Here is a 24,340-nt window from a genome sequence, read left to right as displayed (position 1 = left end):
CCACATTTAACACGTTTGCTCATGTTTGAGTACCCTTCTTTTCAAATGAATATGCAACTTTGCTTGAGATTTTAAAAATCGCTGATTAAGAGATGTGGCAATTGTTTCACTCACAATCTCATGAACGAAATAGCTACCATGTTGTCTTGCGAGCGAAACAGTTACCACACCCCTTAATTAGCAATTTAAAAAATCTCAAGCAAGGTTGTGTGTGTGACATTGCACTTGGGTGGTACCGTATATTGTATGTGTATCAGTGATACATGTAAGAATTGTACTGGTCGGATTTAAGAAGGTACTGGTTGGTTTTTAGAGGTACTTAACCACTGCCGACCAGTGTGGGCTGAATCCTGTACTCTCTATATGAAACTTCTGCTGCTAAAAGTCTATCCACTCTTGGCACTGTATACAGTCCTTCTTATTGTGGTCTTGTTCAGCTGATGAAATCAGCATAATGCATACATACTTCTCCATTTGCCTTTGGCACATAGATACCAGGAGTACACCGAGTGCTATTACTAGGTACAGCTACTATTACCTGTAGTTGGATATATACACACATTTGATGAAATAAAATGAGTTTGACATGCACTTTAACCGGGAGGGGCATCCACTGTGTTAATCACATGTTCAGTCACACTGGTGTGTCTGTTTCTGAAGATGGTGCTGTGTTCCAGTAGGACAAAGTCAATTAAAAGATGGATAGTCAATGAGTATATCAAGGTCTGTATCTGACATTGGAAGGTATTGCCTGTTGGAGGTCACTATCAATTGCAAACATGCAGTGGCATTGAGTATATTTCCACAGATCCTAAGATTTGTGTTTATCATGTAGCTTTTAGATGCAACGTTCTATCTTGTCAATACTCTCTCTGTCCTTGTCAAATTTTCTGTGGTTCACAATTATTCCGTAATGCTCAGAATAGTCACTGCACAGCTAGCATAATTTGGCGCTACCTTTGTTGTTATTTATACATATAATGTACATACTAAAGAGTTGATCATCTCCCTCTTTCATCCTACACACACAGCTCACTCCCACTGGATCCTCAGTGTTGCCTGGTCACCAGATGGGAAGAAGATTGCATCAGGATGTAAAGCTGGCAAGGTGAGTGAAATGTGTGAAGTTGTCCACCTCATTTCCCTCTACCACCCTTAATAATACTCTTACTACTACACAGTTATGCACAGTATTACATACTCTACTACATACACAGTGTGTGAAAAATTTGACCTTCTACATGCCATGATACAATTGTTATCAGTTTATATCTACAGGTGTGTATATGGGACCCAGTAACTGGCAAGCAATTAGGGAAATCCCCAAGTGGCCACAGGCAGTGGATAACATGGTTGTCATGGAGACCAATGCATCAGTAAGTAAGTAAGCTCATATGCATACCTTGTGTCTGCAATGGATCTGTCGATGCTCTGTTCTGTTCTACCGTTCTGTTGATGCCAACGGAAAGTATAGTGAATTAGTTACTTGTGAAAGCTACTGTATGTAGGTATAACGATCACTGTAACATTTGTACTTTGTGTACAGCAAACATAACAACCTGTTTATTGTGTATACACTATATTGTGCATTGATAATTATATAATATTTTATGGTACATAATTCCTGGTAGGGATCCTGACTGTCGTCTGTTGGCCAGCTCATCTAAGGTCAGTGTCAGGACACAATAACTCAAGATTGTATAGTACACAATGAATAGTATACTGTATGTATTATTAGTAGTGTATGTACTCCACACTATAGGATGGTAGTGTATGTACTCCACACTATAGGATGGTAGTGTATGTACTCCACACTATAGGATGGTAGTGTATGTACTCCACACTATAGGATGGTAGTGTATGTACTCCACACTATAGGATGGTAGTGTATGTACTCCACACTATAGGATAGTAGTGTATGTACTCCACACTATAGGATAGTAGTGTATGTACTCCACACTATAGGATAGTAGTGTATGTACTCCACACTATAGGATAGTAGTGTATGTACTCCACACTATAGGATAGTACAGTTCACATATGGGATACAAGGCTGGCTCATTCAGTGATGATATTAACTGGTCACAGTCAGTCAGTGACTTTTGTACGATGGGGAGGAGAGGGACTGATATATACCTCATCACAAGATAGGACTGTGAAAGTGTGGAGAGACCGTGATGTGAGTGTGTGTTTGTGTGTGTGTTTTTGCCGTATGTGCGTGCGTGTGTGTGTATGTACATGTATTATCCATACCCACATTACAGAGTTGACATATTTCCCCTTCCATAGGGAATATTATGTAGGACACTATCAGGACATGGTCACTGGGTTAGTGGTGTACATGTAGTAGTAACTGGATCATGTGAGCTCCTGTCAGGTGAACGCACTATGTCTCAACACTGACTATGTGTTAAAGACTGGACCATATGAACCAGCTAATGACAGACTGTCTAAACCAGAAGGTATTGTGTAGTAGTTCTCTGGCTAGAAATGTTGTATGCCTGCCCTCTCATGCACATCTGTGTTTATTGGTGAAATGTCTACTCTTGAAGCCATTTTGGCATGTCATGATGTTAACAGTACTAACATTTACTGTATTTGTCAATGAATACAGAAGACTCCCTTGATTGATATGTAATGATGTTATTTAACATTACATAATGTGTTGTTAATTTGGATCTCTACACAGGTGACCTCCACCAGTTGTCATTAACAAGGTATAACAAGTTGAAGGTGAGCACCAGTAATAGGTACTGATGGTACATTGGTTATTACCATATTAGGAAGTGATCAGTGAAGAACTACTTGTGTTGGGATCTGATTACTTTACACTGTTTCTATGGCAACCATCCACTGGTAAGAAACCATTGGCTAGAATGACAGGTGGGTACAGTACAGTGAAATACAATATTATTTAAACAACACTTACTGGACAACATGTAGTTGACCTTATTATATACACTAACCTAAAATTTCCCATTTGGAGGGTCACAGTTGGCCATAAAAGTATGTGTGGTCACATGTCAGTGCATCTAGTAAGAAAATAGTCCATTTTCACACAAGGGCTAAGGAATGTGGTGGTTAATAATTGCGATTGTGCAACATCCGGTCCTTTAAAATGTATTGAAGCCTATGGGAGTGAGGTAAGAAATCTTCGCGGGAGCCTAAACTGTACCGTTTATTCTTATTATGAGAACAAAATTGTAATCTTCAGGTTGTTAGCATCACGATGGTATATAGTTTGTGAAGATTCGCTGTGTTGTAAAGCGGAAAGAAGCAACTTTAGCACGGCAGAAGACTCTAGTGACTTTGTTTTCAGCATCTAGAAAGTCTACTTAGTGAGATAAACTTTGTTACTACGTTTCTACAAGGCTGGGAACAGCGCTATGCAAATTTTATTGCTGAAATAGGCGATCTTTCATCGCTGTGATTCTATCAATGCTAGGCGATTATTTCGCCCGTTACAGTAGGTTTAGTGGCCATGTTTTGTTGCCTAACGATCCTCTATACTTATAAGAGTAAAACTACCTCACTTTAGGAAAGATGCAGCCTTTAAAACTTAATATATCACTACCATTTGACACAAGATCGCTGATTTCTCGATCACAACACAGCATATCTTTCCAATTTTCACGTCATCGTTGTAGTATAGTGGCTGCTATAAAAGTACGTTCTTATAATAAGAATAAACAGTATTGTTTGGGCTCCCGTGAAGTGTAAAGACCTTAGTCCCATAGGTTTCAATACATTTTAAGGCCTCCCAAAGGACATCGCATGTTGCGCAATGTGTAATAAATTAGTATTCATTACCATACTGTGGATACTTTAGCTTATGTAGAAATGGACTATTCATCACACATGATCTTAGTAATGATGTCAAGTGTTCTTATGTGTGCATTGTAGTTGATGATCTGATGAGGGCCCGAGAGGCCTGAAGTTAAATTATAAACAAATGTAACACTGGTATTTCTCTCTTACTACACAATAGTACAGCAATTAGTAGCTCTAAGATGAAAAATACAACAAATAAAATGAAAAATAGTCACATTTCCGGTTGTGCATGTGCTCTAACACCCACTTGTGATTTTGCTGCTAGAGTAGTGAGTCATACAGAGTAAATAACACGGGAGGGAAAAAGAGACATAATGGGTGGGTAGGGTTACATTTGCTCATCTCACTCATATAATTATGATAGGGTTGAGACAAATAGTTTGAAGCTTCGTTTGTTTTCATAACATTCGGATGCTGCTTTACTCCACCAAAATGCATTACCATGGATACTAACAAGTTAAACTGGTTGTACAAGTGTTGTCACTCCTTGTGGTAGCTGCCATTAACATTTTTTGGTTAGTTATAGTTTAAACAATGGTTGTGCTGGAGCTGTAAGTGTAGGAGTTTGTACTACAGTGTACACCCTAATAACCATCATTTGTGTTAATTAATTGTTGACATGACATTTGTAAAAAAGCTTTGAAACTTTAGAAATATTTTCACTAGAAGCTTCAGAGGATGTATTTGTACATTCGTTCCAACCCTAAATTATGATTTAACTTCAGGCCCCTGGGCTCTCGTACAATACTCATCTTCCAAACACTCTCATAAGCTTTGTTTGTTCCATTGCTCCAACCTACTGCCAATAGTCTGGAAGTTTCTCCAGAAATTCTGCTCTCTGTGCCGGATAACTTCCAGGCGGCTAGGCACAGCCGTCCTGTTTCTACTAAAGGGTGTAGGTTGTTGGAAGGGTCCATCAACAGCTCTGGGTCGTCTGGAAGGATCTGGAAGGTAGTCTATCAGAAGCTCCATGCCATGGTTGAGACCTCCATCTGGAGCTACCAGTACCAGTGAAGCCTTCTCCTCTGTGACTTTCCTGAGGCAACTGCCTATTAGGCAGAATTGTGGAAAAGCATATTCTGTCCACTTGGTCTGTGGTACGTATTTGCAGGGCATCTGTAGCTATTGCATTGGGGTCGAGTCTCCAACTCACGTACTACTTCTGCTGGGTGTTGAACTGTGAGGTAAACAGGTCCATGGAGCATTCCACTGCCATTATCTGCTGAAACACTTCCTGCTTCAGGTGCCACTCTGCTGATAACTGGACTGACCTGGACTCCTGGTCTGCTATGAAGTTGTCCACTCTGAGTAGATAATCTGCTGACAGGAACAGGTTCCTTTCTAGACACTACTGCCATAGCTGGAGCTGGATTGTCAGTCTGCTCGTAGCCAGGGATCATGTTCCTCCCATGCAGTTCACTTAAAATACGGTTGTCTGATTGTCCATACGCAGATGAATGTGTAATCAGGAAACCAAGGTGTTGTCTGTGACATAGTCAGCTGTGACTTCTCTTGGTTCACTACAAAAACCCAAAGTCTCTAGCAGCGATGTTATCTGTTGTAATTGCCCCTCCAGCTCTTCTCTCCTCTGGGCCATCACTAGCATATTGTCCAGGTACATAACTAATCTAACTCCTTGGTGGCGTAGACATGCTAGTACAGGCTTCAGCAGCTTGGTGAAAACTCTTGGAGCACTGCATAATCCAAAGGGGAAACATTGGAACTCATAAAGTTTACTGCTTCATGCAAACTGCAGATATTCCCAATGCCCCTCCCAGATTGCCACCAACAGGTAAGCATCTTTCAAAGCCATTCAATCTCCTGGTCTCAGAAGATTCCTCAGCATGGCCAGACTCTCCATCTTGGAAGTGTGAGGTTGCCATGAATTGATTTAATGGTTTGAGATTGATTACTGGCTCCTTCTGGGGAACCAGGAAAATCCTGCTGACAAACTGATCAGGGCATGGGTTGACAACCTTTATTGCTTCTTTGTCCAGCAGTTTCAGCACTTCCTCTGCCACCAGTGTTTGGTCGTCCTTGTCAAAGGCTGAGATTGTTGAAGTGGGGTAGACATTATCTCAAGTTTGTAACCCTTTGTAGTACCCATTGGTCGGTTGTTATGGTTTGCCATGTCTTAACACAATATGGGAGCCACCCCGCAGCCGGAAAGTGGCTAAGTGAAATAGGGGTAATAATATTTTTCAAAAAGCATTGGTCTTGCATACATACAGTATGTGTTGTACTAATTGTTTCATTTCTTTCCCTTCCATTTGGAGAACTTGAGGTTGGGATGCTGCCTGGAGTATGGCTGGTGGCGCTGGTGTTTCCTGCCGCCGTACTTTGCAGGGACACCCTTCTCCAAAAAATGCCTCAAATCATTGGGGTCTTGTTGTCGTTTCTGTCCTGGCCTGGCTCCTGTCACCTTTGCTAGAGTTTTCTCGTGCTCCAGCCTCTTGGTTGCTCACTCTGAGAAGCCCCTCATATTTTCTTTCTGTCAGACCTTTCCCGGTTAAAATTCTTCTCCAGGTAGTTGTTAATGATGTCTCCCACCTCCCATGCGGCTGTCATCAGTTACTGTTGGATTGAAGGTAGCGAATTCCATCACTTCTTTAGCATCTAGTAAACTCACAATGTCCTTCCTCGCTCTGGTGTAGTAAACCAGGGAGGGACTAACCCACACCTGTGGACATGATAGCTGCTGGTTCCCAAAATAGTGTGGCGATGGAAACATCAACCAGGGGCTGCTGCTCATTTGAGAAAACATGTTACTTGTTGAAGGGAACATGAACGCTTCAGCCCCACTACTCGGTGGATACCTTGCCACGTGGCCACCTTTTCTAAGCTTCTGGATCAACGAATCCCTAGCTTCTCTATCATCCAGGATTTCTGAGATGCGTTTCTTGTGCTCTGACTGGTCATTCTCAACTAGGTTAGTCACGGTCTCGGAGTTTTCTTCAGACGCCATGACACGATCTATCGTGTGCAGCAAAAGAAAGAAAAGTGGGTGTTGGAACACATGCGTAACTAGAAATGTGACTATTTTTACTTTTTATTCGTTGTATTTTTTTTATCTTAGAGCTACTAACTGCTGTTGTACTGTATAGTAAGAGAGAAATACCAGTGTTACATGCAGCAAAACTCACGAAATATAATTCCATGCTGTATCCATCACAAACCTTCTCCAACACTACAGTGTGCCTTCCAGCTAAGGTACACTAGGTGTCATGTTTGGTATATCACATGTAGCAGTATATCATCACATGATGGCCTCTGAGTGGTCACTAACATCAGATACTGTTGTGATATTGTTTAGGTCATCAACAACTTATTAATCAAGTCAGTTTCTCTCCTGATGCTCGTCTCATTGCTAGTACTTCATTTGACAAGTCAGTGAAGTTATGGGATGGCAGGACGGGCAAGTCAGTGAGGAGATAGTTACACTAGTAATGTTACTAGTATACACACCATACAGGTACATCACCAGTTTGAGGGGTCATGTCAGTGCTGTATATCAGGTGAGCTGGACTAGTATTGTGTTTGTGAAGATGTTAACTTACAAGGTTTACTAGGGTCATACAGGCAGACACCATTTCCACTCAAACAACAGCTGCAAAGCCTATCATAATATTGTACTAGTTGTTTATAGTATTTCAAGTTCTGTACTAAACATTTGTATACACGTAATCTCCTCCCATACAGATCTCCTGGTCAGCAGACAGCAGGTTATTGTGTAGTAGTAGTTCAGATAGTACACTAAAGGTGACCTGCACCATCAGCCCCACCCACTCATTACCCACCCTTCCCTACAGGTGTGGGATATTAAGAACAGGAAGTTACTGATGGATCTACCAGGTCATGTTGATGAAGTGTTTAGTGTTGACTGGAGTACTAATGGGGAACAAGTGGCTAGTGGTGGACGAGATAGACATATTAAAATGTGAGCAATTATCATGTGTGGACATTGTGTGACCATGTCGTCTTCTTGTGTAGATGGAGAAGATGATAATGAATATTTTATATATTTATTGAGTTCAAAGTACAGTGAAACCTCATTATAAATACTTTTGATGACATATGTGACTGGATTTGCGAAAAGGTACCTTTTCCACACATTTGACATACCACCAAACAAAATGTCATAACTGTTGCCTCCTTGAACTGATTGACTTTCGTTTTGTATCAAAATGTAGTCACATAATGTAAGCATACTCATGGAAAATTACAGACACGTGCTTGCAATGATACAAAAGTTACAAAGTTTGAAAGTTGAAAAAATGGGTCAAATTTTATGTGTGAAAAAGGTACCTTTTCGCAAATTGGGTCACATATGTTATAAAATCTTGATGTATTTACAACATTTCTTTTTCACTAAATTTTGGTTCATTCAGTAGTAGTCCCTCACTTCTCACACCACTGATGAATGACACTACCTAGTGAGATAGAACACAACTGATGATTTACTATCATATTAGATACTTCCACCGTATGTACTATCTTAGTAACCATGGATACTGGTATCTAATCAGTCAAAAAGTCATGGACCTGTAAGCACTATCATTGACATATTTTGGTATGTTTGCAATCTACTAGATCCTGTACTACAGCTGCAACAAAGAGTGAGAGTGTACACCAATTATGATCATAAGTTACTAACATGACATAATCAACAAAGCTTTGGTAGTTTTCTAGAAATTAAGAAGTTTGGGAGGTTAAATTTTGACCTTTATTCCAGCCCTAGTATGTACACCAACACACACACATGTACCTTAGGGTTATTCTTGATGGTCCAGTCGTCTTCCCACAATACTCGATACAATCCAGTCTCAAAACATCAATGAGCTAGTACCCTACCAATATTGTGACTGGCTGACACATCAGTTGTCTTGAACAAGTGTCTTGCTATACAGAACTCTCTGGTTGATGCCTCCACCACTGTAGTACCATTATTATGAGTGACTGACCCTGTGATGTGATAGTTGGTGATCTCCAGCTGTAGTCTGTAAGGGATGTGTGGATAATTTGAAATAAATGAACACGTATTTGCAGCAGACAACAGTGAACATTTGAAGGAATTATGTCACATACAGGTGGTCTTGAATTGTACAGATATGTAGCTAAAATATGAACTACCACAACCTTCACTGGAACTGTACAATGAATTGCACTAATGTCATGTCTAATGTTCTTTAATGTTTATTGGCATCACTTCATGGACTGTGCTTTGTCAGTTTTGATCACATGTTGTCAATTTAATATGTGACCCACTGAGCAAAAATCTGACTTGTTTGCATTATTCTGTGCCATTGAAATACATTGGGTAAAAGATGCGTGCTACATAAATAATTTTACACATGTTTTAATCACTTCAGTAAACAGTGAAGGAAGACTCAAAATATACCAATGGATTTGCTTCTTCATGGTGAGTAGGAATATCTTGGTTTAGTTTTACCATGAGGCAAACGTGATTATGTGTATTTAGTAAAGCATTACTTTATCATCACCATTTCTAAACTTCAATAGCCTTCTTGCTCAACAGTATGGGTGTATTTAGGCTAAAACTATACCTTGATGAATGCCCCAGTTCATGGTGAATAGAATGACACAAGTCCCGACTCTGTAGCCTGTTACACTTGAGGCTTACAATCAATTAAATGAATGCCTGTAATATTTTTCTTGTGTATAAATCAATTGTTTTGTTCTTGTTGTCTATCGCTATAACTCTGAAAGCACTAACCAGATAGGGCTGAAGCTTTTAACAGCCTATTGGTTTAGCCCTCTCACAAAATGTGACCGAATTTTGGAAAACTGTTGATATACGCACAACAGTACTTTTGTAAGAAAATGCATTTAAAAACTATGGGTAAAAAATGCAAGCTCCAGAAAAAAAATTACACAATTTTTTTTATCGCCTCGCTGGTGGGCAAATTAAGCCGCCAATGGACAGATCCTGGGCATCATCTTGTTTGCCTGTCCATAGAGAGTACAAAAATCTTTGTTTTATCACCATACACGAAAAGATTCAAAAGTTACAGACGTTTGTTTACGTTGCGGTGACGAGAGAATTTACCGAAGATCGTTTTTCAGTGAATTTGCCTTCCTTCTCGAACAAAGAAGCATGGCTGGGGAAAAAATTATACCTTGGTAGATGCACAAATTCATGGTGAACACAATGAGCCAAGATTCAATTCCGTACGTCGTTGTATCAGTAAGTTATGATGGTTTATGTAAGCGCCTGTAGATTCTTTTCTAGATAGCTTCTGTACATATTAAATTATTTGTTTGTCCGGCTGTCTAGTGCTGTATTTCCAACGCTGCTTAACTTAGGAAGCGGAAACTTGGCTAGTCCATTCCTCTTTCCCTGTAGAAAACAAAAAAACAATAAAATGCATTTTGAAAATTGTGCAGACATCGACGGTTTTCTAAAATTAGGTCACAAATAGAGTTTGAGGAAAATGCAAACAAGTTGGGTTGTCGCCCAGTTGGTTACATATGATACCAAAGACCTTGCTACGTACCAGATAATGTGTGATCACTGTTGTGTGCTGAGTCATGACTGACCTTGAACTCTATAATGAACAAACATTAATTTTACAGTCCAGTCCTGATTAAAAAAAGTAGACTACGGCTCTCAACTGAATGCAGGGATTAATAAAACAATAAGACTACTAGCTGACTATATAGTAAGGAAAAAAGCATTTTAAAACTCTAATACAAAAGTATTCTACCCATTGCACCAGGTTTTTGCAGATCCGGTCACAAATGATTTTGAATGAAACCTATGAAATTTTTAAGCAGTACCAAATTCCAAAATTTTGTGTTATGTTACTAAACGTTTTTGTGGAATCAGCTCAACACATGAGCATGTGAAGAAAGAGCCTAACAGTAAAAGTTTTGATATCTTATTCGCCTACTCAAACTTTGTTTTGTTGCAGCACAACATGAGTTATGGGCATTGTTTGTGTCATGTTGAAGTGATCGTACATGATCAATCTTTCTTCGTGGATTTCATAGGATTCCCCCTATTTGTGGTGAACATGATGGTTCAAGTAGCAACTCCGTATATCATTGTGTTTGTAAGTTACAACTGCTTTTGTAAGCATCTGTAATCATATCAGTAGGGACCACAAAGTTGTAGGCATGGCCCATGAAACACATCACCCAAAAACGAACCTCACTTTTCCCTGATGATGATGAAGTAGTATTGGCTAGGTAAAACCAAGCCATCAGATCGACCCAAAACACTTTAAACAAGTTGCTACGGAATTTAAAAAGAAAATTATTAAACGGAATTTTCTAGTGACTGACTGACTGACTGATGCCTTCGGACAAGCATAACTCGATAACGGCCAAGGCTACGGGCTTGATTTTTTCACTGTTCAACATTGCTATGGCCCGAGAAGTGCTTTTTAGCCTACTGCAGTATGTACAATGCATTCTTCAAGGATTTACCAGTGTCCTCCTTTGTCTCCCATTCATCTTTGTTGACAACAAAAAGTGTTGATTTGGCGGTAGCACATGATGGCTTTGGAAATTGTCCATATCTTTCATAGTAGCTATTTTGATTGCAGAGATGCTTTTCAAACAGTTCTTGATTCGTAATGCTGTATAACATAGCTGACAATGAAGCGTAATGGATATACTTCGCTTTTCAGATGATAATTGATAGCTGGAGCACTGTGCCATTTCTTTCTTTTGATGCGTATGGGTTCACCAGTCATAATAATTTTATTTTACAAAAAAAATTAACAAACAAGTATACAATTTTTTTTGGAATTTTCAACTAGAGTAGGGACCATAACACATCGGAGTAGTGCATGATATTAAATCACAGTAAAACAATAAGAAGTGTTATATCCCTACAGTGCTCAAGATACCACAACGGAAATACACAGTAGGGATACAACACTTCTTATTGTTTTACTGTGATTAAAATGATTTTTAAAATGACAAACAACACTTTAGCCAACCAGACAGTTAGTGATGCATCATATGAGGTAACTTTAGCAGTGTTTTTTTGTGAATGAATGAATCTTTAGTTTTACAAGAGAGCATTTCTATTGTGTTTTATAGACTGCCTTCATTGTAAGCCAATACTGTTAAGGAGACTTTTAGAAACATTTCAACTTCACCACTAAGATTTAACTCTCTTTATGTGGATAACTTTCATGCTAATGGTCATTCACCCACTCACCTACATGAAATGTGAAAATCACCTACATAAAATGTTCATAGAGCTGATTCATGCACTACTCCAGCTTGTTTCAGTACTTTTTATCGATGTGTTATGGTCCCTACTCTAGTTGAAATTCCAATTTTTTAAGTGTACTTGTCTATATATACTTAAATCAATCTTTTCGTTGTTGCTACTTTGTAGGGCTGTTAACGAAGTTGTTGGCATATGAGGCTGAAACTTTACCAGAGCACACATTTGGCTACATAGATTGTAAATATTCAGTATTATTAACAAATTCAAAAATCCACCATTATACTGGGTTTTCACAGATCTGGTCACATTTTGTTAATGACCTACCACTAAGTAAGCCATACAAATGCAAGCTATTTTTATAGCCTACTTATCATCAGGATGGAAATTGAATATTAAATATGTGCCAATATTGGTGCTAAAGCAGTTGATGAGAAGGTCATGACAGAAGTAATGGTATGGTTACTAAAGGATATTATTGGATTAACTAATGACTCAGAGGCCTTGAAGGAGTTCACACAGCCAATGTTAGTGATTATCGTAGTTAACACTACAGATACTCTAAGTTGTGCAGTAGCAAACAAAGCTACAGTAATTTATAAGCTGGGTAAGGTATTTTCCAGGCACATTTTAAAAGCATTAAAACAAGCTACCACTCATCTGTTGGTGTATTTAGGGTTAATAGTGTAAAAAAAAAGACATTTTCAAAATAAGTCACTAACTACTGTTACATGTTGGACTAACTCTTACTTGAATACAGCTAGGGCTAAGGTAATTATGCTCATGATTCTTTGCATTATCCTATTCAGAATTTCCTGGAAAAAGCTTGCATTATGCTCCAAAATTTATGCATTATTCTCAAAATTATTCCAATAAATTGAAATAGGAATGTAGAATTGACTGTGTATTTAAAATTCTATGGTAAATTATTGCACATAAACAAAATATTTCATTGTTCTAATAGAGTAACATGCAAAAAATAGGATTGATTGATTTATTAGAATATATATAGGTAAATGTTCTATTAGAGTATACATCTCGATCTGGTGAGTGTTGTATTAGAGTATATCGATCATTCATTCATGAAATGTTTAATAATTCTTTCAAAATGCTAGCATAATGATTCTGGCATTATGCTAAAAATTATTTTGGCATAATTACTGCACCCCTAAATACAGCTGCAGTGGCAGTTGCCTTCTTGGCGAGGAAATTGATTGAAATATCTGCAAATCACAAGATTATGAGCTCTAACTCCCGGAAATGACAATCTTTTATCACGATACTGCATTTCAGCCTTCAACCGTGAGCAAACCTTTACCAAAAATTATTGGTGGTTTGATTGTAGGACCAGGTGTCCTACAGATCTTCGCACTTGTGCTGCAAAACCTTAATAATAAAAAAGATTGCTGCATCATTTAGACAGGATTTTGGGGTCCAAAACGGGTTTTTGTCCGTGAAGACCAAATGAATGATAGCCAAAACTTCCTCACCTCACAGTAGTCACCCATCAGCAAAGAAGTCACGTACCAAGTATGACTAATTTCTGAGGTTGTTAACTATCTGGGTGAGCCTGTTATTGGGCTAAAATCACCCAAAATGGCATCTTTTTCTCATCACTTGCTCTCTCAACAACTTAAACCATAATTCTTGACATAAAACACTTTAAGATCCATAACTAGCACTGTTGTTAGAAATTGCAAAAATAAACTGAGAGAGAGAGAGTTATTAAGAGAGCAAGTGATGAAAACAAGATGCTATTTCAATGATTTTTGCCCAATGCCGGGCTCACCCAGATAGTTAACCTCAGAAATTAGTCAAACTTGGTACGTGACTTCTTTCTTGACGGGTGACTACTGTGAGGTGAGGAAGTTTTGGTTATCATTCGTTTGGCCTTCATGTATGAAAATCTGTTTTTGGATCCCACAATCCTGTCTAAATGATGCAATGGCGGAAATCATGCTTCACCAATCAAACTACCAATACTTTTGGGTGAAGGTTTGCTCACAGAGGTTGAAGTGCAGTATTGTGTCGTCATTTCCGGGAGTTAGAGCTCGTCATCTTGTGATCAGAAGATAATTATTTCAATTGATTTCCATCCCAAGAAGGCAACAGAATTTACTGTCACTGTTCAAGTGGGAGTTAGTCCAGTAGTTAGCAAATTATTTTGAAGATGCCAATTTTTACGTTAATAATCACATAGTGATTTAATTTGCCATACATTAGTCTCAATAGTAGGAGTGCAATTAATCCCAAATCACAAGGCCTTGTTTCTGTAATTGCACTGTAAAGTAGCCAATAAAATAGCAGAATCACAGAAGCCTTTTAAGTGCAACAAGAAAGTGATATAATGAATAGCCAATCAAAGAAGCTGACAATAGAAGCCTTTTAAATGCAACAAATGTAGACATTTTGATTAGCCAATCAGAATTGCTGACACGTGAAGCCTTTTAAGTGCAACAACAAATGATGTAATACAAAGAAGGATGATGCAATCACCTGGTAGAAGTTAATGGCCACATAGAACTGGATAGATGTGTACTACAAACCATGAAGGGTGGTCACTATGTGATTAGTAAGCAATCACACATTTTCATGCAATTATGGAATAATTGTACTCGTAACAGCCAAAATTGCACTCAAATGTGTGTGATTACCTATACAAATCTGCAAGAGATAGGTTATTTGTTCCATTCATACAAATCTTCTTTAATTTTGTATTGATCATAGAAGACTTGATAATTACTCACTTGTGATAGTAATCTCATAGGAATATATAATCTATGGTAATCGAGGGGTCCGTCACGAGCTGGAATCCCGTACAACTCGTTTGGAATCCCTCGGAATCCCACACGGAATCAGGAATCTTGCCTTGGAATCTGGAATCTTTGGCTCGATAGAAGTCCGTTTATTTCAGGAGACTTCCGGATATTTTAATAGCGCGCGCCTACGTTCTGTATCTGGGCCTGTTGTTCTTTGAATCTATAACTTTGAACGTTACTTCAAAGTGTTTGAGCTGACTTTTTACGGATTCAAGAGAGATAGAACGTGGTCCGCGACGTGCGAGGTGACGTGGTTGATTGCGTAGCTGTGTCTAACTCGAGATACCAGTAGCCTAGTGAGCAGCGAGCAATAGTGCGATAGCTAACCCAGAGCCTCGCCCCTCGCCAGCTCAGTGGCCATGCAGTGACGGTATGCATTTTAAAAATTTATTTGTGATGGCTTTTTTTATTTAGTTTTTGTTCGTAGTGATTCTGATTTTGCCTCGAATTTTGCCTCGCCGGATGTTTCTTCACCAGAGTTGTTATCATTGATGAAAGAAAGGTTACCAGGATATGTACAGAAATGTTTTCTTGCATCAGGATTTGACACGGAAGAATCTATTGCTTACATGGATGCATGCAGATTCTGTTAAAACAATGGAAACATTTGTAGAGAAACAATTTTCACATGATCCTAGCATGCACAGCAAGTTCTTACCTACTAGTTCTGGGTCCTCGTTTGAATTTCCTCCAGGTCACAAAGTTTTGATCTTGAAGAATTATACACTGTTAAAAATAAGGAGTAACTGTTACTCCCCTAGGGGAGTTCCCAGTGTAGGGAGGATTTAACACCCCTATATTTTTGTGGAGAGTAACTAACACCCCACTAAGGAGTAACAGGAACCCTTTGAAAAATCTATTGTAGGGAGTTCTAGTTACTCTAGGAGAGTTCACATAAGCATGCAAGGCGTTTCCTTTACTCCACGAAATTCTGCAAATAACTCCGTATAAAATTTCAAATGATGTTAAAGACATACAGCAAAACTGTAACAAAATATTTACAATATCCAGCTTTATAATATTGGAAAGTCTCTGAAAAAAAAGAGATTAGTAGCAAGGCTTCATCAGCAAACGATGCTTCACTGCCACTTCACTGGAGTTACTTCCTGCCACATGACATGTTATCAGCTGTAGTAAATAGCAGTATATAAGAAATATTCAACAATCATATACTTGTTACCTTTATGGCTGAAGGTACGTCACACACAGTTGCCAACAAACTTGTAAAAACAATTCTTCCAGACCAGCAGCATTGGTAGTGTAAGCTAAAAGGCAAACAGTTGCTATCATGCAAAACAACACTTTTTTGCTACCTGGAGTTCATCATTTTGTTTGTCTATTTGTTCACTGATTTCTTGTGGCACCTGTAATATATGTTTACAAATTGATGCACAGTCACTGTATGTTAACACACTTACTGGATGTTGTAAAAATTCTATGTTCTCAGTGACATTGAGACATCCATGCTAAAGAAGTAAATATGTGCTTACATAACTATAAACATGATCTCCTTACAGGTCAAGAATAACTTGGAAAGTTGATGAAGTTGAAGACACACAATGTACATTGTATCAAAGATTCTTGTTAACTGCAGACGGTACATACATCTTACTAGTTAATTCCAGTGAATCTGCATGTAATTATGTAAAAAGACAATGATACGGGCTACTGACCTTACCAGGCAATATCATTGTGTCCGGCTGCTAACGTCAACTGAAGGCAGACGGACATGATATGTACGCCATGTTTAAGCTAGGTGGCTTTCCTCTCCTCCCTCAAGTCTTCAACTTCTTACACACTGACTACTAGTAGCTAGCGGTGAGCATGGATGGGCTGAATACTGTACGTACCAGCATAGATAATGTATGCGTTCCTACTGGATTGGAAACGCCAGTTAAATTATTTTCCTATCCTAGTTACGGTGCGCCAAACATTGGGAAATTTGTTGAGTGGCTGTTTGGCTTTCTCTTGCTTATTTGAAGGCCGGTTTGAAGGCGTGGACATTCCTTTTACATTGTTTATTGTGTTGCGTTGTGTACTGAACAAGAACACAGCGTGTCTGCGGGCACTGGGAGAAATATTGTTTGCGACAGGTGACAATGGCAGGTACGCACCAGCTAATAATTCAACAGCAGTACTATTAGCCAACTTCTCGTCACCGCATTTACACAACCAAAGAAATGTGTGATACATTGAAATAAATTTTATGCTTCAGCACTGCTCAGCTTGAGCTAAACAATAGCACAAAGTAGTGCTTGTTTTCTGAAGTTTTATCGAGGCAGTGGAAATATACAGTGAAGCAGTGAATATCTAGCTAGCCTACTACACTCTACCTGCTACAAGTGGTGTAAACAGCAGCAAAGAAACAATGCTACACTTTCTGTTTCTTCAGGAAATTTGCACAACCGTTTTGAAACACCATATTTCACCTTTGAACCTGAATTTTCTTACGCTATTGTTTACTGCCCTCCAGCGTCCCTACCCAGTCCAGCCTCCAATTAGTGTAGGTGATAACTAACCCAGCTGTAAACAACAAACACTAATTTGCTGGTTACAAGAACAGCGAAATCTTCCACCTGTCGAGACCATAAAGTTTACGCGCAGCGAAACGAGGATGGCCTATGACGTCACTACGTAAATAATACGGGCGTTTCCAATCCAGTAGGAACGCATACATTATCTATGGTACCAGTCAGTGATACGACTGAGTCCGCCGCGGGCCGAATTTTATTCTCTTTCCCTGAGTCTTGAACTATTTCTGCCGTATCACAATAAGGCGCCTAAACCCTCACGAGCAGTGGTGACTTCTGTTGGAGCCAGTTTAATAAACCGGTGTGTCACACGAGACGACTCAGATTAGTCTGGCGCCGCCCGCCCCTTCGCAAAAAGTAAGGGTCTGGTGAAATCATAGATACTAAATACATACCGTGTTTTTCAGGTTTCTTGCGAAAATCAAAGCATAATCATAAACGTGATCAAACACGTGATCTGTAATTCAAATATCTCGAACGTGCAAGGTATTTAAAGTGAATACTCGCACCTTTTGCCGATCATTGTACACGTTCAAGTATTGCTAGTATGCTGCAAGATATGTAAGCCTTGCCAGTTCGAAGCACGGATCACGTGTTTGATCACGTTAATGCTTTGATTTTCGCCAGAAACCTGAAAAACACGGATGGATTGGAAACGCAATACATTTTACGGTTACGGGCTCGATACGGTCACGTGATTTATGGCAACGTTACCAAGTGTACAAACTGCAGTTGTTCTTAACACTGAGACTACTATTACAGGTTTTATAAAGTGTTAAATCATTGCTAAAGGATTCAGCTATTTATTGGTTTGTGACTGAAGGTTAGTCGTTTCGTACAACCGAAGGTGTGAAGAAAGGAACGCGAAATTTGTGTTCAAAAACTAGTGTGGGGGTTTTAGTGCATAGGGCGTATTACATACGAAGTTTTAGAAGTGCTGAACAGTTTCGCCACATCGTAATGAATACAAAATAATTATTTTTAGCACTGTACAGCAGTTACTTTCCGTAAGCGAAGCGAAAGAATGGCTACATGACGGTAGTGGCTGTGGGGGTTTTCCTGGCTTTGTGAAAACAAGTCTAGCGATACATGCTATACTAAAGAAAAGTTCATACCTTCGAGAGTGCTAAAAAAAGGATGAACGAATTAAAAAAGACACCTGTTTTCGAGAAAACTCTGGGCGAATTCGACAAAAATGTATTGTGCCTATTGAAAATGCTGCTGTGCCCCGTAAATGTCATCACGTGACCGTATCGAGCCCGTAACCGTAAAATGTATTGCGTTTCCAATCCATTATGTATTTAGTATCTATGGTGAAATACAGATACTAAATCATTTCTAGCGCTCAGATTTGGCGCTAGCCAATTAGTGCATGCCAATGACGTTCACACAGAAATCGCCTTGGCAACACGATGCTTTTCTGACGTAACAAGCAATACGTACGCTGTCTAATTGAATTCCTTTTGAAATGATTAGGTATTTGTATTTCACCAGACCCTTACTTTATGCGAAGGGGCGGGCGGCGCCAGACTAGACTCAGATATGAGCTCAAACGTACCTGAAGAAACAATGAACGAGATAGACTCTAGTGAACGTCCAGTAATTATTCACGAGCAAGCAAATAATTTATTATCACCTTTTAAGCACTACAATTCCTCAGAGAAGCAAACCGCTTTCAACTACTCAACACGGCTCTGTTGTTAAAGAAGCCGTTTCTATGGTAATACTCTTCACTCTAAATAATGCGCTTGTAATAGAAATGGTATTTAATAATTATACATACGTATTTCAAAATATTCTTGAGTAACAATTCGTCCTCCTGTTCATTGAGACATCCATGTGTTTTCGTACTCTCTGTTTCCTTCACTATGTTGGTTAGCCTGTAAAATAAAACATGAGTAAATGGCTGCCATTGAAAAGGAAGCCTAAATAATTACTTTCCTTTTTTACATTTAGTAGCTAGAATTGACTCTGGTTAGTTAATGGAGAAAATAACATAGTGAGACAGCTATAACCTGCATGTGGCTCATTCATATGTGGCCTCAGCCATACTGCGGGCTCACTAGGTTCACCTTAGCTACTAGCTAGCTGGTAATGGGAACTCTTCAGTTTGGTGCCTTCACTTACTTGGAGTTCTCTTTACCCTTAGCGGGTTACTGTTACTCTCCTAGTAGTCCAAACTCGCCTTTCCGGCAGAGTAAAATATTTCACTCCCCTAGTTACTGTTACTCCCCTGTTTTAACAGTGTAATACCAAGCATTCACATCTACATTTGTGATCACATCTACAGGAGATTCTAGAAACTTGCCAGATAAAAGAATTCCCCTCCGCACGGCGTCGCAAGCGTATAAGTCTAGGATTTTAAGCACTGAAGTATTTGAAGTTCACTGCATAGCTATGTCAAATGCCAGATGATGGTTGCAAGATGGTATGCTGCGATAGATGTAATAAATGGTTTCATGCTGCTTGTGTGGACTACTGTGATGATATAAAATTGTGGTACTGTGTTCAATGCAGCAAATTTAAGGAGTGGAATCTATAGGTAGCTAACATTTATAGCTACGTGTTTACATTATTGTATGACACATCATGTATTTTTAATTGCCGAGGTGGCTAATTGTCATTGTGCTTATATTATGATTATTGAATTTTAATAATCTGTTTTGAATTGAGTTGATTGTATACAAAGTTTGTAAACATTAGATCTATATAGTTACTTGCTTGTTACAAGATAAAAAGCAGCTTTCTGGATCATCCTTACGCTCAGAAAACCTTTTATCTCGCCTTCTAGAGTATTATTGAGCTTTTCACAGCTAGTTCCGTAGCTAGCTGTAACTGGATATCTGGAATCCGGAATTTTGCTTGGAATCTGGAATCTTGGGTTGGAATCCGGAATCTTGCCTGGAATTTCGTGGGATTCAGAATCTCGTACAGGATTCTAGGGTCGTGACGGACCCCTCGATGGTAATCTATTCTTCCAACTCGTTTTCGCTGTCGGTGAAATCCCTTAGGCTTTTCAACTGCTCCAAGTAGCTCCAAACTACGCGGGTTCCTGTTATAGTACCACTCGGAGCATGCGAATTTTTTTTTTGGGCACACTTTGGACTTAGAAAATTTTCACGAAATATTTTTTCCGGATAATGTTGTGTACGTAGCCCGGATACTGACATGTGGAAGACTAGTTCGCGGCAGGGCCAACAGCGTCGTGTTCTCCGCCAGGCTGGTAGCAGCTAGAAAAGAAGGGCGAAAAAATTGTTTCAGAAGAACCAGCTTATATAGAAGAACTCTTTTCTCCTGCCGTTTTATCAGAAGTACATGGACTCAGTGTTCCTAGCTGTTCTTACCTTGTTGTCTCACTCAGTGGCTGCTCATCAACTGATTTCTCAGTGGCGTCTCGCATTACCTGGCAGTACAGAGGTATTCACAGCTATTGGTGAAATTGATTATGTGAGTATGAAACAGCACAGATATTATACCTTATATATTATCTATGGAACTGTGACAGCTTGTGTTTATTCTTGTGAAATAAATGAACCACTGTGTATGTATTATATGCTTTTCAAGCCTGCATTAATGGCCTGTGGGCAACATGTACCCACAGACAATTACTATTACAGTTATACTAATGTGACAGTTGCATGGTTGAAGTTGGTGGGTATTGGTTCCCCAGAGCGACGATAACAAAGACATATAGGATTGGTGTTATGAATTCTGACTGAACAAGGGATATTCACTACCTATGTATGGTCCTGTAAAACCATCTGTGATCGTGATCAAGATTTTTGATTTTATCTCAGGAAAAGGAGATAAAGCTTCACTCAAGATCTTCACTGCTTTGCTAATACAAGCCACCTGATTGCCTCTTTTAAGTCAGTAGAAACTAACCTCAGTTTTGATCGCTGTCATGGATGGTTTTACAGGGGTATTATATTTGTGTGAACAAGCAGTTGTGCTTTTGATGGGCTTAATAAAGAGATGTTTTGTCCTCGGACGCTATGATGTTTGTAGTATTGGAGATAACTTTGATTTGACCAGTTCTATGACTATGCTGCTGTAATCTATGGGCCTCATTGTTAGGGTGAGTTGAATCACTTAAACACAGAGCTTCAAAACTGGTTAGTGATTTTCGTTGTTATGAAAGACTCCATCATTTACAACTACCCACCTAGTATATACAAAATTTAGAGAAGACATGATCACCATGTATCAGTTGTTTCATGGTAACATGCACCAATCCTTGCAGCTTACTAGATTCTACAAGCATGCAGTGCATAAAAGTTTGTAAAGAAATATTTTATAATTGAAGATTGGAATGCACTACCGAAATACCAAAACATGTTGTAATGGTAAGTGAAATTACTATAAATGTGATTTGAATTGATCAGGTATCTGTCTCAAGCTTTTTATTGTTGTAATAATTTTATCGTTGTAATATCAAATTTAAAGACTGAATTACATCACAATTCACAATATAAAGTAATATTTTTCCCTAATTTGCCACTCAGATGTTCCTTACTTTACAGAAATGTTGCTGATTTTATGTATTGTGTTATAGGTATTGTATTAGGTAACAATTCACTACTTTATTATGTGATGATCAGTGTTGGGACAGTGACTTTTTATAAAGGTAACATATTACATATTACTTACAACTGAACTATTTAGTTACAGTTACATATTGCCCATAAAATAAAGTAACTATAATAATATTACATATTATATTACTTTGTGTCCACAGCCCTAGGCTAGCTGTCACGTGTGAAACTACCACTTTATCACGTGACATGATTGCATTGTTGGACAATGTGCAAATCTTGGTTATAAGTAAGAAGCTGGTGAATAAGCTTCATTCAGTAGGCTTCATTACTTCGTTGTGGCTAGGTGTTACTCAGTGGATCACTAACCTACTTAGAGTAATAATATTATGTAATATTAGATTCGTTACAGTAACTATATTACTTAGGTAACGCATTACATTTGTAAGTAAAGTAACTTGAGTTATATTACCTGTTTTTATAGCGTATTTTGTTATATCACAAAAGTAATAATATTACATAACACATTACTCCCAACACTGGTGATGATGATTTTGTGTGACGATCTATGATTGAGTGTGATGTTCTTAATTTGTAGGTGGATTCACATTGTTATTGTGAATAATTTTAACCAAGCTACTTCTTGTCTAATTGAGGTGTGGAACAATGAGTCCATATTATCACGGTGATCTTGTGAGATGACTGATCTATGTTTAACAATGAATGGTTTGACATTGAGCATTCAAGGGTAATGGCAACAACAAAAGACACGATTGAAGTTTTGCATTTAGATGTATATTACAATAGCACCAGTGTGTGTATTGTAAAGCACCTCCACACAACTAATTTTTGTTGATGGCTACATGTTATTGATATCACCGTCTTTAAGAAAATGGTATATTCTTTTTTCTGGAGTGTATATAGCCAATTGTATTTTGCTGTACATAGAATGTATGCTCACCTCAATACACAATATGCTAGCTGTATCCCCACACCTGAAGGCTGCATTAGTGTTAGTGTAGTAGATTTAGTGCACGTTATTTACTATTTTATCCAATGGTAAATTTGAAGAAGTACTTTTATTACTCCATGATTTATAAGGTAGTTGTACTTGAAAACGTATTGTCCTTTACTTGTCTAAACAATGCCTGGCTGATGGCTGTAAAGAAATTACTCGTACAGTGCTTCCTAACCCCTAGGTACCAAGACATGTTCAGACAATCAAAAGTTTGGATAGTCAAAGCCCATTTTATACACAGAGTTACTTTAATGGAATGCACACCTTAGACGAAATACTCTAATAGAACAGACACATCTACTGTAAGTATGTGGATAGTCGAAGCTCAGATAATCAAGTATTCACTTCTATTAGGTGTGATATATGTAATCCATTGTTGTGACAGCTATAGTGGATGCTTTATGTATGTACTAATTGTGTTACCATACCATCTCTTGTACAACTAATGATAGCCTAATTAATTTAGGGGATAAAAAAGGAAGTTGTGAAGTTTAATTACTCTCCCATAGCCATATACTGCTGGTATCAGTTCTCAGGTACTATAGTATAAGAGCACATGTCATTTAAAATTTCAGCAATAAAAATCAATGCATCCTCGTCAATTTTATAGAGTACATTTACTGTACTTCTATATGCATGTGTGAACTTGAAGTGCTATTGGTCAATAGTGTGTTAGTGTCAGGTCATTTGGGTTGCATTTCAAGAGACTTAATGTGGACCCATACTCATGCACCATTTGAGAATGTTTTTGGTGTCTTAAGTGATATATGGAGCCACGCTCACAGCATTCTCTATGGGCATTTATGTATCATGTCGGATTGTGTTGTTGTAGGCAACAATAGCCTGCATGGTGTCAAGAACAAGTGCTATGCCTGCTTATGGGAGCCTGTAGACTATCATGGAGCCACACCCACTTATCAATCATTGACTATGTGTGTTTTGGTACCTGTAGCTGCTTGTTCATTTTCTTTTGCAGACAATTCTTCCTGTTGATCAACAACCCTGACTTGCATTATGTAACTCTTACTCCTGAGTTTAAAGCAGCATTGAATGGATTATCTAACTTAAGTACTGTAGAACCTCTCTTAAAGTACCCTCCACTATAAAGAAACATTTCTGTGGTTCCTATAGAATAGGACTTCTCAGTAAAATTTCATCAGTTGGTCTCAAACTGTTTGTTACATACATAGTGGTTCATTACATAGTGGTTCCAACAGATAAGAAACCTCTTAACAGGGGCGTAGGCAGGATTTCCAAAAGGGGGGTTCTAGTTTGGAAAGAGGGGGGGCACCTTTCTGAAAAACAGTTGAAGACCAAAAAAAACTTGCTGAAAACCAGTTGAAGACCAAAAAAAAAAAAAAAAAGGGTCACGACAATAATAGCTAGTTATCCTTACCAACTAT

At 38.6% G+C, this 24,340-nt stretch overlaps 2 protein-coding genes and 2 long non-coding RNA genes across 7 annotated transcripts in view; 2 read left to right on the top strand and 2 right to left on the bottom strand.

Annotated features, from left to right (window-relative positions):
• The window catches only part of LOC136243989 (notchless protein homolog 1-like), a 59,308-nt gene extending 51,132 nt beyond the window's left edge, over window positions 1-8,176 (top strand). Inside the window, exons 7-18 of the mRNA XM_066035521.1 lie at window positions 1,632-1,668; window positions 2,024-2,179; window positions 2,290-2,328; window positions 2,378-2,462; window positions 2,690-2,733; window positions 2,784-2,883; window positions 7,145-7,250; window positions 7,304-7,346; window positions 7,531-7,590; window positions 7,641-7,768; window positions 7,822-7,905; window positions 8,158-8,176. Coding sequence (XP_065891593.1) covers window positions 1,632-1,668; window positions 2,024-2,179; window positions 2,290-2,328; window positions 2,378-2,462; window positions 2,690-2,733; window positions 2,784-2,883; window positions 7,145-7,250; window positions 7,304-7,346; window positions 7,531-7,590; window positions 7,641-7,768; window positions 7,822-7,834 — 811 coding nt within the window. The 3' untranslated portion in view covers window positions 7,835-7,905; window positions 8,158-8,176. The remainder of the gene's footprint in view (window positions 1-1,631; window positions 1,669-2,023; window positions 2,180-2,289; window positions 2,329-2,377; window positions 2,463-2,689; window positions 2,734-2,783; window positions 2,884-7,144; window positions 7,251-7,303; window positions 7,347-7,530; window positions 7,591-7,640; window positions 7,769-7,821; window positions 7,906-8,157) is intronic.
• Window positions 8,177-8,180: 4 nt separating this feature from the next.
• On the bottom strand, window positions 8,181-9,335 carry LOC136243988 (large ribosomal subunit protein uL18m-like). Its single transcript, XM_066035520.1, has 3 exons — window positions 9,322-9,335; window positions 8,678-8,828; window positions 8,181-8,261 (listed from the first exon to the last, which is right to left on the bottom strand). The coding sequence occupies exons 1-3, from the start codon at window positions 9,333-9,335 to the stop codon at window positions 8,181-8,183; spliced, it is 246 nt and encodes an 81-aa protein (XP_065891592.1).
• A 6,455-nt stretch (window positions 9,336-15,790) lies between these two features.
• Window positions 15,791-17,790, bottom strand: LOC136244485 (uncharacterized). The gene is made up of 6 exons (XR_010695341.1): window positions 16,532-17,790; window positions 16,369-16,483; window positions 16,272-16,319; window positions 16,167-16,217; window positions 16,034-16,118; window positions 15,791-15,981 (listed from the first exon to the last, which is right to left on the bottom strand). It is a non-coding gene; the product is annotated as an uncharacterized lncRNA (long non-coding RNA).
• Window positions 17,791-17,792: 2 nt separating this feature from the next.
• On the top strand, window positions 17,793-22,838 carry LOC136244479 (uncharacterized). 4 transcript variants are annotated; one of them, XR_010695331.1, is made up of 5 exons: window positions 18,839-20,695; window positions 20,746-20,831; window positions 21,055-21,730; window positions 21,940-22,011; window positions 22,518-22,838. It is a non-coding gene; the product is annotated as an uncharacterized lncRNA (long non-coding RNA). The 4 variants fall into 4 exon arrangements; XR_010695329.1 differs by having other exon boundaries at window positions 20,746-21,730; XR_010695330.1 differs by having other exon boundaries at window positions 18,840-20,831.
• Window positions 22,839-24,340: the final 1,502 nt, after the last annotated feature.

This window comes from Dysidea avara, chromosome 14 (assembly GCF_963678975.1).
Source record: "Dysidea avara chromosome 14, odDysAvar1.4, whole genome shotgun sequence".
Lineage (NCBI taxonomy): Eukaryota > Metazoa > Porifera > Demospongiae > Dictyoceratida > Dysideidae > Dysidea > Dysidea avara.
Note: the sequence above shows the minus strand (reverse complement) of the source record. Positions and strands in the feature narration are given on the sequence as shown.

Excerpts from the sequence above, each read along its gene's own strand:
- LOC136243988 (XM_066035520.1), bottom strand. Across the intron at positions 8,262-8,677 it reads CCAGTCACAATATTGGTAGG|GTAGTGTCATTCATCAGTGG; the intron begins GTACTAGCTCAT and ends CTATCTCACTAG.